Source organism: Lissotriton helveticus, chromosome 8 (assembly GCF_964261635.1).
Source record: "Lissotriton helveticus chromosome 8, aLisHel1.1, whole genome shotgun sequence".
Lineage (NCBI taxonomy): Eukaryota > Metazoa > Chordata > Amphibia > Caudata > Salamandridae > Lissotriton > Lissotriton helveticus.
Genome location: NC_136069.1, coordinates 1,461,722,850 through 1,461,738,739, shown reverse-complemented (window position 1 = coordinate 1,461,738,739; position 15,890 = coordinate 1,461,722,850). Strand labels below are relative to the sequence as shown.

At 44.4% G+C, this 15,890-nt stretch overlaps 1 protein-coding gene across 1 annotated transcript in view; it reads left to right on the top strand.

Annotated features, from left to right (window-relative positions):
- SCAF4 (SR-related CTD associated factor 4) overlaps positions 1 to 15,890 on the top strand; it is a 1,013,644-nt gene that overhangs the window by 66,061 nt on the left and 931,693 nt on the right. Inside the window, exons 3-4 of the mRNA XM_078658400.1 lie at positions 4,747 to 4,791; positions 7,805 to 7,966. Coding sequence (XP_078514526.1) covers positions 4,747 to 4,791; positions 7,805 to 7,966 — 207 coding nt within the window. The remainder of the gene's footprint in view (positions 1 to 4,746; positions 4,792 to 7,804; positions 7,967 to 15,890) is intronic.

Genomic DNA, 15,890 nt, shown 5'->3' with positions numbered 1-15,890 from the left:
AACCAGAAACTGCTGAGTGCTTCCGGACTGCTGGTTTCTTTTCTCCACTTCGCATGTATTTGTTTTTTCAGTTTTTTAAATATTTGGATTCACCGGTTAACTCACCCATCCACCATGTTTAAACTGTGAAATAAAAATGGCACTCTGTCATGATGCAAGTGCAAACAGACATCACGACCTACACATTTTAGTGTATTGTGAAGGATGCATGCACATGCACTTCTTCTAAGAGGCTTTAATAGAAAACCTAATGTAAGATTGCCATCCATGTATTTTTAAAGAAAAAAAAGGCTTTTGATAAAGCAAAAAGGTTGGAGTTAAGCGCCAACTAATTGGCCTCAGAGGGGAAACAGCAATTATGGAGGATGACTCTGTGTGCCTTCTGCTCTCCTGGCGCCTCGGGTCTGTTTAGTGTTCACACGTGGAATTTCAAAAGCATTCATCAAGGAGGATGTCTCGGCCTGCCTTGTGGCGCCCGTTGTCTGTTCGCAGCAGAGAGGAAGGAGCTGTAGAAGCAGGATTCACGCGCTTGTGGAGGAGGATTAATTGTTCACAAAAGTTAGCCTTGTCTCCAGTTTACACATAGTTTAGTTATTACTTAAACCTTCCAGGCTTGTTATTTCTAAATATATAGAGCGCGTTCATTTAACTATTTACATTGCACCTACTAAGCGAAATTACCCAATGCACGCGCTGTGTAGATTTTAAAGCAACGCGCCGGTAATGTTTGACTAAGATGGCAGGGTGCATGCATTTTTTTCATGTAAGTGTCATGGGCTGAAAATAAATATTTAAAATACGCGCTCTGTGGGGAGGGAGTTAAAGCGCGGCAGGACTGTTATATTTAGTTTCAAGGCACAAAGAGATCGCGAGTAGGGGTGCTTATAAAAGTTTTCACATTTTAAAGCAATTTGAATAAGCAACTAAGCTCCTTTGAGTCTCCTGGGTGCATGGTAAGGAGAACAGGCTCTCGGCATTGCTGGGGCGGGGGAGCGCATTCCTTTGAAGTCTGATGCCGAGGCTTGTGGTGTGCTATGTGCACGTGCCTGGCTCACATGAACTGTACCTGATCAACAGCAGTTTGGGTAGACTTTTAAAAGCCTCCCTATAATCTCGACAAACATGCATTGCTAAAGCAATGCTGTAGGTCGAGACCTAAAAAGCGTATGAGTAAATAGGAGTGTGAGTGGATGACACTGTAGATGAAAAGCATGTATTAGAGGTATAAAATGCATGAGTGAATGGATACTTAAGCAAGTAAATGAATAACATGATTAATGGGTGAAAAGAACGGGCGGATGAGTGAGTTGATGAGAAGAGGATGAGCGCACCTGTTTGTTAAACGAAGCGGTTGAATACACTGACTGATAAATAGCTAAGAATATATCATGTTTCAATGGCTACATAAGTGACTGTGTATGAGCGAGTGGGAGGATGAGTGAATGCACAGGTGACCACGTTAAATAGGAGAAGTAAGAATTGAGTGAGCCAGTCACATCGTCGATAATACCCATTTCATTTTCACATGCTCATGCGGTCTCAATATAGTAAATGACTGCACATTGCATGGCCCTTTGGGCTCCAGACCAGGGCAGCACTGTCCAAGGTTCTCCCTACACATCCTTTTGCTAGAGGCCTCATTGGTAAAAGTAAATAATTAACATCCTCTCACAGACTCGGATAAAAACACTACTTGTGACCTGCAGCCCTGCCATTAGATTTCGTGAAATATGTAGCCACGGTGGGACTCAACGAGAAAGTACAAAGGTGGAAGAGATGCCTGTGCTCAACAATGTAAAGGTTGTGCCAACACACTGAAACGTGCAAAAAAGAAGTAGAAGTGAGCTGCTCTTTTATTCACAAAAGATCTGACCCTTGTTACTGTAGCCTCTTAAACAAGCGCGCCCACGCTGATGAAAAACAGATTGCCTCTGCGAACAGCTGCTGGCTCCCAAGAGCAAAACGCTCTGGGATGGAACCTTTTAAAAGAAGCTGGGACATCCACACGCCTTTGGCCAATTGCGTAATAAAGCCATCCGCTAAGGCCAATGGCGAGTGAGCCCCACATGCACGAGCTTTCACGAAAGCTGAAGCGATGGCAAGAGGTCAATTTCCTAGTGCAGTGCATGCACTAGGTTTGACCTAAAAAGGGTTGCATTGGACTTTCTCTTGTGAAACAACAACGGTCCATGCAAAAGAATTATATGCAAAGCAATGAATATAGACTGAATCAGTTCTATATTTGGGGCGACATGTCCAGCCGGACAGAGGTCTTCAATTTTTTACTCAATTGAAATATTTCATACACAGGAATACCTTCAACAAATCACCAGTGTGGGGCACAAGCCTGTACCCAAACACAGTCAGATCAGTACAAAAGGTAAACCGGGGAAAAGAGCAGGGCTTTTCAAGGCAGAAGCACGGGCAAGGGCTAAGAAATTGATAGCCTGGGGAAGCAGCCCAAGCACCTCAATAGCGCCCGATTCTGGGCTGCTTCCCCAGGCTATCAATTTCTTAGCCCGTGCCGATCGGGGTAACCTTCCCCCCCCCCCCCCGGCATTAGAGGCTTATAATGTTAAAGGCAAATATAAATGTCCTGATGATGGTCCCCATGACTAAGTAGTGGGACCGAAACGCCGTCGACTCATTGTACACCATATACAAATGCTTGATTTATATGTTATATGTAATGGTGTTTAACTGATATTTCTGTACACTCAATACTTTACAGAAATCGCTGCTTTTGCCTTGAAAAGCCCTGCTCTTTTCCTCTGTGTACTCCGAAGTCCGATGCTAATTCACTTGGGGCCCCTTGTTGTCCTTAACATAGCATTGGACTTTCTCAGCACATTTGCAACCATTAGAATATCTGACATTACACAGTTCAAATCAAATGCAAAACTGACAGTCAAAACTCATTAGTAACTTTCATGCTGAGGATATACTGTAACACTGAGCCACGCAGGCGAACGTGTCGGACAGTTTAGGACAGTTAAAAAAGAACCTTTGGTTGCTGAGTGTATGTGTTCAGTTTACTATACGCTATATTTGTACATTTTGTCAGGCCATAAGCCAGTGCCATGTCTTCTGTGTTAAAGCAAGCTTTTACAGCAGCAGCACATGTTCTGATCACCAGCTGGCGAAAGGCTGGGAGCAATAGTCCTTTTCTTTCTGCATGAAGACAATAACAGCATCGAATGTGAGCTAAAGATTCCTTCTATTGAGCACGTAGCCTTCAGGCAGCTGATGAGCTTTGATATTACCAATATTGACGTCTCTCCAGTGTCAAATTGAACGAAGTCTTGCATAACGTTTTTTTTTAGATTTCATTGAAGAGCTTTCTGCCAGGTAAGTCTGCATTGTGTTTTTTGGGAGATAGTAATATGCAGATGTGTTTTAGCAATTTGACGAATTTGAAGTCTGGTTTAAATGAAATAGCACAAGTTTCCTAACTTAGTATTACTTTGAACAGTTGCTGTAAAGAGTTGATTTCCCGGGCTTTTTGCAGTTTTAAATTGTTTAGCTCTCGGTGAAGCTTGACAGAGTGGTTGGAATCTTTTTCGATCTGCTTTTCTCAAGCTGGAGACATAACAATTTAGTGAGCCAGGTTTTGCGATCTTGCATTCATGCCAAAAGCCGATAATACATGATTATTGAAAAATTGCTGTTTGGTCAAGCAGAATTCCAGACGTAGCTTTGCCTGAGATGTGGAGGTTGGACAAGAAATAATCATTTGCAGTGCAATACGTCTCGCATTTACGCACGTTTATGCTATTGGCATTGTAAATGACACTACCTTTTATTTGTTTTAAAAAACAAAACATAAATAAATGGCATTGTCATTTACAATGCCAAGAGCTCAAACTTGCGTAAATGCGAGATCTATTGCATTGCAAATGTTTGTTCTAAATTGGTGTGTATCTCCTTCTTGAGGATGTCATATATTGACTCTATGTATGCAACAAATGCCTAACTCTCCCGTCTGATAAGCCTAAGCCTGCTCGACTTCACTACCGCTTAGAGAGCATCTTCGGATTGTTAAAGCAAGCCCCTGTCCTGTTTTATGCAGCATACCTCTTTTTGGCATACTAATTAAAGAGTCTGCTTCCTACAGCGCACTACTCTCTGATTGCATTGGTCGAGCTCTATCTCCGTCAATCCAGTCTGTCTATCGCTTCTAGGATTCCTCCAGCGGTCACGTCTTTCTTTCTGCGGTCTCCTCTGCCTTTCGAAGGCTATCAGAGTCCTGGCCTGCCCCTCATATTCCATGCTTACAAATAGGTGTGGCTGACCTAGCCATTAGAACGTTGCCTGCATCGGCTCTAGGGTATTTAGTATTGGCCACAATAGGGTTCTCACCCATCACCTCAGTCCCAGGACTACAATGCCTTTCCTTTTTTATGTGTCTTTTGTGGGTGTGGTGAGGGATACAGGATGTGCCTAGAAGTGGGATGGAGACGGATTAGGCTTTCTGGGAAGATGGTCACTTCCTTTCAACAACCACCCAGTGGTGTTCGTGCCTCAGTTGGGACAAGGAGGGAATAATACTAGTACCTGTATGTTATGGTTGGGGCTGCAGCATAGGCTACCGAGTTTGAATGTAAACGTACCACAATTGCAGGTAAGAAAAATCATTTATTGTGACTGAGTAATATTAATTTCAAATAGTAATGGAGAATTGTTATATTTTTAGTGACCATATTTTTAAATATTTTCCCTTTGTATTTTTTTTAAAACTTTCTATAGCTTTACAAGCATGTCGTCCAAATTGTGGAAAAGTTCATCAAAAAGGTAATTATGATCATATGTATATCTTGCCTCAGTGGTCAAAATTCTGCAGTTCTCCTCATGGGAATTCCAAGCACTTTGCAAATTTCCTCTATTGCATTTGTAATAGGAGTGTTTAAAAGAGTTGCTACGAAAATCGATGTAATTAACCAAATTAACATCCACTTGAAATGTATGTTAAGCACAGTTTACCCTTTTGAGTCTGGGAGTGATTTTGTATTTCGATTGGATGGAGAAGCAGCAGTTATGATTTTTATAGTAGATGACACTTGAATACAAGATATGAAAAAGCTTTTCCATCAAATCCTGCCCTCTATTTACCACTGGTCTTTGCTGAATTTTTTAAGTACTGAATAATTTTACTCGAATTTGATACCAAAGTCTGTATTTCATCTCTTTAATCATGCCATTAAAAAATCACATTTTCAGAAACTTTTTTTATTGATTCATTAAAAAATTCTTAAAATTAAATCCGTCAAGCAGTCTTGAATAATCACTTTAGTGTTATGCCAAAATGCACAATTGTATTACATTGAGTATTTTAATTTTTGCATTGTGCTTCATAACAGTGACCAGACACTGAATCTTATTAGTGGATGGATAGCTTATGGGGTGCTTGGTTGAAATTATGTTGAATTGCACTCTGGCCTGCATGATGTATTTTAGTGGAATGTGTGGTGGCAGAGTGGCGTTTTATTTTCTGACTTGTTCTGACTTGCAGGGTGCAGATGAACGAGGCAAAGATCGCTTACAATTTTATTTATTTTTTATTGCAAGGTAGTGGGTTATGGGTCATTTATGTTCAGTAGTGAAGTGCATAACGTGATGATGTGAAAATGTATCTGCACTTCTTGTTTATAGTCCTATTGCGTCATTAGTTCACTTGTTACACGTTTATTTTTGGAAAATATCCCCATTGATCCAACAAAAACATCAAAAGATACAAATTCATCATATCAAAAAAGATCAAACTGTGTGAGTACTTCAGATGCAAAGGGACTAGTACAAAGATAATTTGAGCACTCATTCATAGATCAGGATATTTATCAATCTATCTGCTGAAATGGGTCCACAAAAACAAAGCTTGGCATGCAAAATCAGAATGGCCAAAAACAATTGGATTAGCTGTATCTGATTATAAATTATTAAGGCCATTGTAGCTATTGCATTTGCATGGTTAGTAACATCCAGGATCTGAAGGTGGACTTCAAAATTATGCAATCTTTCTCCCAAATGTTATCTCAGGTTGTCATGTAAATCTGAGAATACCGCTATTTACATTTCTTCAGTCACCTCTCCTCTTTCCCCAGAGCATTCCTGTTGCCGACATCTGCTACTAGCTACAGATCAATACACTAATTATCTTTTTCTAGACTCTTTAACTCTGAACAGATGTATAATAAGGTCATGTGTCTGGCCACAGGAGTGGTTATTTATGAACAACAGTAAACATGTCAATGGCTTTTTAAAACTTGAAACAGATGCCAAAAAAACAATTAGTGAGTCAAGAGCATCAAACATTTTAGCTTAATAGTTGAGCAGTTCCTGACGAACTTTGCTGTAAATTCAGCATAGTAGGCAGTGGGTATACCTATTTCGAACTCCTGTGGCACTCCATCATGCAGGAGTTAGTCTACAGAAAGAAGGAAGAGGACTCCCCACCCCCAGCACAAATAGGGCGTGGGGAATGGAGTAAGGAAAAAGGGCGTGGGGAATGGAGTAAGGAAAAAGAAACTATCGCACACCTAAGGCAATCCATAGTATTTAATTCAGAGCCCTCAAACGTTTTCAAATCCCAGACCATCTTGTTTATACGTACATTTTTCAGCAGGCATTTACCGGTCCATATTCGAATCCCATTCCTCAGTCATTCAATTGGCAAGCTCAGCACCACCACAAATTCTGGCAACATCCAATGGGACATGGTGATGTTAATCAGCTTTCAATATAATAGCGAGATTTAAAAAAATTTTTTTTTTACATAAAGCATTGGCAAGCAGTCGTGCTCTAACTGTGACTAGAGCTCATCGTGCCATCCTTTATATGTTTAGTTATCTATCACATGCCTAAATTGTAAATGTGAAAACCTTGTATATCAGTTCAGAGTCTTGCTGATGTTGCATAAAGGATTTTAGTGTATTGCATCCCCTTATGTTAGCAACATCTGAGATCTTAATCATATCCCATTTATGAAAGCCTAGTAGGGGTTTCAACTTGTTCGGCCCACCACATGTCCATAATCCATCCTTAGCCTAACCACAGTCCCTTGAGTGGTCAGTAAGCTGGCTCACCCTTCCTTCCTTTCATGAATCACCAATTGGTATTACAGCTGCCATTGTTAGTCTGCCCACTCTAAAACTGTTCTTGCCGAGTTGTGAAGACGCACTCATTACCAGCTATGATGCTCAGTAGTATTACACCCATCTGTAGTGCCTCATTTAACGCTCCTCGGTAGAGTGTGGTCAGACAGCCTCTATCCTGCCCCACTTAAATAGATATTCTTTCTTTCCTTGATGAATCTGAACAAAGACTTAAACTTGTGCATGTCACTTGATTTGGACTGGTTTATTTTGTCCAGCTATGCTTTTGAGATCTTAAGAGAAGTTCTGAGAAAGCAATTTGTCCACTTAATTTGCCTATGTGCCACTGAATTGTACTCTAATTGTTTTTGTTGTACTTGTCAAAAATCAACACAAAAACGTATCATGCAAAATATATTGTGTTAATATTCAAATCGGAATATTTGGCAGCCTAATTTTTCAAATTATAAAAATCCAAATTCAAATATGGTTGTGATTTTAGGCTGCACCTAATGTTTGTTTTCATTGTGGGTTCCAGAACAGTGGTCATCATGTTGGGTTATAAAGAGAACTTCAAATTAACGCACTTCATTTCCCTTGCACGCCAAAATATGATTTTGTTGCATAAGGAAAAGTAAGGCATCAGTGTTTGGAAGAGCAAAGAAGTATTGAAATTGAATTGAAAGTATAATTTCTGTATTTGTTTCTTTTTGTAGTGCAAGCCAGAATACAAAGTACCAGGACTATATGTAGTTGACTCTATTGTTCGACAGTCTCGGCATCAGTTTGGACCTGAAAAGGATGTATTTGGGCCAAGATTCATAAAAAACTTAACTGCTACATTCCAATGTCTCTATCTTTGCCCTTCTGAAGATAAGGTATTCCCAGGCAGCACATTTAATGCATTTTATTTGTCTGTGGGTGTGCCTATGTAAGTAAATTAGAGTATGAAAAGTGTGTATGTATGTTATGTCACTCATGTTTATATAATGTGCATTGCCCCATTAATGCGCTTTTGCACTGCTTCCTGAGTCTAGTATCTTGCTACTGTTTCGTCAAGGATTACTCTGGAGCCTGGTTTGTTTGTGAGGTTGTATTGTCATTTGTGTTAGTGGTTATTATTGTGTACGAATGTGTTTATCATTTGTATGATGGGTGCCGTCAGAGGGATTTAACTTCCTGCTTACAAGTAGTCGCTGTGGATATGTATTGAATATAAGGTACTCTTACATATCGTTGGTCAGGGTAGCTGAGAGGTGGTGGATGTAAGAAAGCGCCCTCTTTTTGCATGGTTGCCCCCACTTTTTGCTAAACTGCTCATATACTTTGACTGAGTGTGACCTAGGCTCCTGCCAAATAGGTACCCAGGGCCTATGTCCTCTCCCTAAAACTGCATTGAAAACAAAACCCAATTGGCACTCTCTGACCACAGGTCAGCCCCTTGTAAATGGTACCACAGGTACCACGGTCACTATGGCCAGGGAAGGCCTCTAAGGGCTGCTGCACTTATTGCACCACCCTTAGAGGACCTCAACCTTTACACTCACACACTGCCTTTGCAGGCTACATGTTTTGGTGCAGAACAAAGTGAAGAGTCGACATGGCACACATCCCTGTGTGCCATGTCTACAACCCACTGCCCTGGCATAGATCAGCTACCCCTCTAGCTGGATGCACTATACCAGTGGTGAGGGTACAGGTGCATGAACCCTGTACCCCTACAGTGTCTAAGTCAATTCTTAGACCTTGTAAGTGCCATTGTACTGCCATTAAGAGTATATGGTGCTGGGAGTTTGTCATTACGAACTCCATAAAACCATAACTTCTCTTCCAGGGGATCCTCATCAATAGTCATAAGCACATGAAGCACATGAATATTCCCGCCCTTGTGCGGGACCCCGGAAAATATATATCATATATATGTAGCTCTACATATATGTATACATACATATATAAACGCATACAATGCAGTCCTCTGGAAAAGCTGACCAATGCTGCAATAGAAGTCCTTGCACATAAATACATTCCAATAAAAGCAAGGAGAAAGAAAACCTTTGAAAACTGCTTTATTATACAGTAGAAAAGGTAATACTGTAAGGAAAGTGAAAGCATTGTCAGCACAGGCTGCATTGTCGAAGAAACCATAGAGTAGAAAGCTGAAAAGCTAACCCACATAAACAGTGACAGAAAACTGGCACTGGTCCTTTTAAGCAGCCATGACCCCTAGCTCCCATCATGCCTGAGGAGTGACTGTTAGGTTAGTTCTTTCCGGCGCCTTCTGACAGGACCCTGGTCTCTACAGCTCTGCTTCTTTCTGATTTTTGTCAGAAATGACTTCTCTTTTTGAGGTGAAAACCTTTTACTAAGACATTTTTTCCAGTGTTGAAGTACTTTTCAACTGTTTTTGAAGGGTTTGGGCATTTAATTCCACTCAAAAATGCCTTCTCTTTTTGATCCTTGCCCCTCCTGTGGCAAAAAGAAGGCAAAAACAGACTCCCACTCAGTCTGTATTTTATGTTTGCCTTCTGATCATGATCCTCACGCCTGCCAACATTTACAGCTCCTGTCCAAAAGAACTTTGAAGGACAGAGAGAGGATTCGCCTCTATAGGCTGGCAGAGAGAAGATCTTCCTCCAGAGGCAGGTCACCACTGAAGGAGATAGCATCCACAAGTAAGATTCCAGTGTGCTCTCCATCGGCGTCGGGCTCGGCGCCTCGAATCCCTTCTTCAGCGTCGGAAACGGCGACGAAAAGACCATCGACGGCCGGCTTGCAGTCGTCGTTGTCTAGGATCACAGGTACGTCGATACCTCCGCCGTCGTCAACCAGGCACTGTTCGGCGTCTAGGCAACGATCTCCGTTGGTGCGGGCTTGCACAACGTTGAGAGAAGTCTCCGCCTTCGAGGCGGCACTCGACGTCGAGACATGCACCGGCGGAGGACGTCGACGCGGAGATCTCCGTCGGCACGGAGATCTCCGTCGGCGCGGAGAGCTCCGTCGGCGTCTAAGATCAATGCGTGCGAAATATACTAGACAATGGATATGCGCTATATTTTTGCAAGGCTCCAAAAGAATCACCTCCGGTAAAATTCAGACTGCATCATTTGGACCTCCTGCGTCAGGAGGTGTCGACCAGTCTCAAAAAACAAGCAATAGAAAAGGTCACACCAATGCAGAAAGGGAAATGAATTTATTCCAGATACTTCCTTGTCCGGAAAAAAGACCAACCGAACAAGTTCAGACCCATTTTAGATCTGCGGTTTCTGAACAAATGCATCAAAAAAGAAAAATTTCGGATGCTATCTCTTCACCAAATTTTTCCACACTTAGAGGCGATTGGATGTGCTCAGTGGACCTTCAGGATGCATACTTCCACATTCCGATCACAGCACAGCATCGCAAGTTCCTACGTTTCACAGTAGGGAAGGATCGTTATCAGGTCATGGTCTTACCCTACGGCCTAAAGTCAGCTCCAAGGGTATTCACGAAATGCATGGCAGTAGTAGCGCCCTTCTTACATCGCCATGGCCTACACGTCTACCCATACCTGGACGATTGGCTGCTAAAAGAATCATCTCCTCTTTTAGTACAAGAACACCTTCTCATGTGTCTGAACCTACTTCAACGTTTGGGGCTGCATGTCATTCTGGACAAATCAGTCCTTCAACGGACCCAGTCGGTCCACTATCTGGGGGCCACTATCCACTCCGCCCTAGGAAAAGTGTTTGCTTCGGCGGAAAGACTGTCCTCAATGAAAGCCAAAGGCAACATCATTCTTCAAGTGCCTCAGCCATCAGTAAAACAAGTGGCTTCTCTGCTGGGCTCCATGGCCTCCTGCATTTTCCTCATAGCCAACGCCAGGTTGAGGATGAGGCCACTTCAGCAGGACCTGGAAGACAAATGGAATCAGTCCTCAGGTCAGTGGAACGACAGGATTCTACTATCCCCCGTTGCGAAGAAATCCATCCTCTGGTGGATGCCGCCACAGAATCTCATGGTGGGAGTTCCGTTTCATCAGCCTCTGCCTGTGCAATCCCTGATTAGACGCTTCTCTTCAGGGCTGGGGTGCACTTCTAGGTCCCCTTCAAACTCTGGGAAGATGGACCCCCAACGAGCAGACTTATCATAACAACATGCTCGAGATGCGGGCAGTCCATTTGGCTCTCAAGGCTTTTCAACCTGCCATACAGTCAGAATCAATATTGATTCAAACGGACAACACAACCACCATGTACTATTTAAACAAACAAGGTGAACACGTTCTCGTCCTCTGTCTCTCGAAGCCCAAGCGATTTTGCACTGGCTGCTAGCCAGGAACCTATCGATCACGGCAGTCCATCTGCCGGGAGAGCAGAACGTTCGAGCTGACTCTCTGTTGTCACTTCCAAGAGCAAGAAGACTGGAGTGCTCAACGACGACGTAGTAGCAGACATTTTTCAGCAGTGGGGTTATCCCTGCATCGACCTCTTCGCAGACGAAGACAGCAAAAATTGCCGCGCCTTCGCATCCAGGTTTTACTGACCAGGAATGAGGGGGAATGCACTTTTGATAAACTGATAAACTGGTCAGGGACGTTTGCATATGCCTTTCCACCCCTCCCTCTCATTCCGAAGGTAGTGGCAAAGCTCCTGAGATCCAGGACGAAAATGATACTAATAGCACCGGACTGGCCTCGCTAGTCTCTTGTATAAAGTTATCTTACCAATTGGCATATAAACCTTTGCTCGCTTCCCCGCAGGCTCACTCAACTAGGGGCAAAGTGGCAACAGTAGCTTTCTTGCATAATGTACCGATGGCCGAGATTTGCAAAGCGGCAACTGGAAATCGGTTCACACATTTACCAGGCATTACTGCCTAGATTCAGACTCCAGAGCAGATACCCAAGTGGGCCAAGCTTCCTTACGGAATCTGTTTCAGTGTTGATAATTTTGGAGTCTGTGTTCGCCTAATGGCGGTTTCTTATGTCTGAATAGTTATCTGTCTACTTGCCAGCAGGATGAGGGGATGGGCTTGCTATTCTATTCATGCGCTTATGACTATTGATGAGGATCCCCAGGAAGAGAAGGATTAGTTACATACCTGTAATCCTAGTTCTCTTCCATGGGTATCCTCATCAAAGTCATAAGCAACCCACCCAGCAAGTAGTCATGTGAAATATATATCTGTTTCTAAAATGGTCTGCGGTTATCCGCAAAGAACTGACCGAACTGTCACCCCTGAGGCATGATGGGATCTAGAGGTCATAGCTGCCTTAAAGGCACGGTGCCAGTTTTCTGTTACTGTTTATATGGATTAGCTTTTCAGTTTTCTACTCTATGGCTTTTTCTACAATGCAGCCTAAGTGCTGACAACGCTTTCACTTTCCTTGCAGGATTACCTTTTCTACTGCATAATAAAGCAGTTTTCAAAGGTTTTCTTTCTCCCTGCTTCTATTGGAATGTATTTGTGCAAGGACTTCTATTGCAGCATTGTTCGGCTTTTCCAGAGAGGACTGCATTGTATGTGTATATATACATATATGTAGAGCTACATATATATGATATATGTTTTCCGGGGTCCCGCACATGGGCGGGAATATTCATGTGCTTATGACTTTGAGTATACCCCTGGAAGAGAACTAGGATTACAGGTAAGTAACTAATAAAAAACCAACACCGATGCCAATATGGGATCTAATGAAAAATTGCACAGAGCGGACATCTTAGAGATGCCCCTTGAAAAACGATCGAACACTAGTGTCCAGGCTAAGTGCCTGCTCACTAGCTGCCACTTCCAGACATCTTTCTGGACCCCTAGGTCGAGAGCCTGCCACTCTCGGTGGTCTGAAACAATGCACATCCTGGGATGAGGTTCGAAGCCTCCTTCCCCAGGATGTGCAGGGTCCACGAAGGGAAAGCTTCAAAGGCTTGCCACCTTTGTGAGCTTCCCCAGGCCTTTTGCGGCTTCCAGCAACTGGCTCCCACCGGTTCTGACCCCCACTTTGGGTGGGAGAATCGGCTGGATAAACAAGTGAAGAAGGGGGGGTGAACCCACCTTTGCTAACCCCACCCCTCAGGTGGGGGAGGTGAGGATAAGCACAACTCTCAGTCCCCGCCATCTGGCAGATAGGGAGAACCCAGCCAACCAGAGTGAGGCATATGCCCCACTCCCACTGGAGGGTGGCATAACTGGGTGTAACCACCCCGAGAAAGGGACCCATTGGTTCCTATCTTTTCTTACTTGTAACGCCCCTAAATCTGGTATTTAGGGGCACCCCTGAACCTTGCCTCCTCAGACAAGAACTGACTAAGAAGAACGACCGAAGAAGCCATGCTTGAGCTTAGAGGAGGACCCCCACAGACATGGGAGAAGTGTGGCTCAATGGTTAGAGCGGCCGACCCTGATGCAGAGGTCTAGCCCGGGACCAGGGTTCAATTACCCCGCCTCGGCGGGTCTTGGGCTCAAAAATTCCACGGACCTGATAATTCTCGCCTCGGTGCCTATTCCAATCATAGAGTCCCACTCTGCAACTCTGGGCAATAGCTTGCTTAATCTCCACAACTGCCCCCACAACGCAAAGGATACCTCACAGGGAAAGCCAGGATGGGTTCCACAGCGGTATTCGTACAAGCGCCTTGAGACCCTTGCGGGTGAGTAGTGCGCTATACAAGTATCAATTTACATTTTATCAATTTACATTTACTTGGCCCCAACCCCACCGGGCTGTCCCCACCTTGAACCTGCGGAAGTGAAATCCCGGTGTGTTCTGCGCCCAGTAGCCTTCCAGAACCCGAAGGACTTGCCCTGCCTTCCACCCCAAAGACTGTCTCCTGTGAACACGCGATTTGTTCACCCACAGACTCTGGCTTCGGCCAAATCTGCGAGTCTGCACCCAATGCCACGAGGTGTCCCCGGCAATCCTGACCTGAGATCTGGGGATCTCTGACCTGCCTCAACCTTCTCCACTGCGCCTGCAGTCTTTTTCTCGAGAATCCCCCCCCCCCCGACTGGAGCTAGTAAGAAAACCACAGGCCTAAAGACACCCCGAAGTCCCACAGCCTTGGGTGGCCCAACCAACGGTGTCCCAGCATCCCCAGGCATCCCAACTTATCTCTCCAGCTGGTGGTCACCTCCAGATCTTTGTCCCGAGCCTGCAGTCTTTGTTAAAACCTGAGAATTCTCATTGAAGTAGACAGGGCATCCAACTCCAAAACAGCACTCCGCACCCAGCCGCCCCTGCGCCTCTGCAGGTGTACTTTGAGTGCTAACTCCGACCCCTCTTTGCTCTGAGCCTAACACCAGGAGCTTTGCTCCCACAACCCTGTTGCTCGTGAGCAGCCACCAACCAGAGGTCCCCTATCCCTCATTGGGCCTCAACACTCTGCACCTGGCTGGCTGCCCTAGTGCCGCTGAGGGTGCTTTGAGAGTGCATCCTCTATCCTTGAGGAACCCTTGTTCTAACCCCAGAAACTCAACTCCAAAGACAGAGTACTTCTCTTCCAGGGGATACTCCTCAATAGTCATAAGTACTGAATTATCCCTGCCCCCGTGCGGGGACCCCGGAGCATATACCAAAATACATATGTGTATGTTTAGCTAAAAAAGTACGAAGTACCTTCAAACATACTTACACAGATATATAAATTTCACCCAGACCCCCAGCACAACTCGCCACCATACACTCTTCTAATCCTGTTAAGGATAACCCAAATCCCCTTTCTTGCTTGCTTGTTAGCTGCAGATCGGCAGTCCTACATGCTACTGAAATATCAGAAACCATCCTCAGCAAGGCTATTAACACCGCCTTCTTCACTGAAACATGGCTCAGTGACCACTCGCTGGCTATTCTTGACTTACTCTCCATTAGGCAGGACAGACCTGACAGAAAATGGGCAGACTACCTATAATCTATAACAAGCATTGGCATAGCCAATAGGTCTTGCTTTTGGGACCTTATAAGTATTTAGTTATGCAGCACAATATCCTTGGTGCAACAACCTCAACTGTTGCATGGCAAACACTTATAAGTGCCCAAAGGCAAGACCTATTGGTCATGCCAATGCTTGTTTTGCAGCGTGAATCTTTCTGGATTCACTATGCTGCGCATTATTCCGCGGTCTAGTGGTTGGGTCCGGAATCGTAGTCTTTTCTCTTTTTTTTTTATTTTCGTAGCCCAAGTGGGCGTTGACGTCCCACCTTTTGGTGTACTTCCTGTGACGTCGCCACGCTTCCTGCGGAAGCTCCCACCTTTGGGCACCATCTTCAGATTCTTTTTTCCGCCGTTGGGTCTGGATCGTCACAGAGAGGTTCCTGAGTTTTTGGAAGAAAAGAAGGAAAAGACAAATCTACCGAAAAAAATTGGAGAATACATCCAGGAACAAGACGACTGAGCCGGGGCGACGAAGAAGGAGGAGAACATCGAAGACTTCGACGTCCAACGGACAATGCGCAACCAGGGGGCCCCCTGAGTGCAGGAATGGACAAGACTCAGTTCAAATTCCGCCGCAATTGCCACCACAAATACCCGCAGAAGGACCAGCACCCGGTTTGCAACCTCTGCCTGCCAGGCGACCTCGAAAGCAAGGATTGCAACGCCAGCTCCGTCTTCACCTCAGAGGTGAGCCAACTGCAGCATGCAGGGCAAAGGCCAACCTCCGTCGCCTGGGGACTTGGGCCTCTCCAGTGACGAAGAGGACAACATCGCCGAGGGACCAGATGACTACACGGTAGTAGAGACCACTAAGAAAATTACAAAAGAGGTAGGAGAGACGTAAACCCCTAAATCCCCGACAGACTCTCGAAAGCCTGAGTCAGACTCTCGAA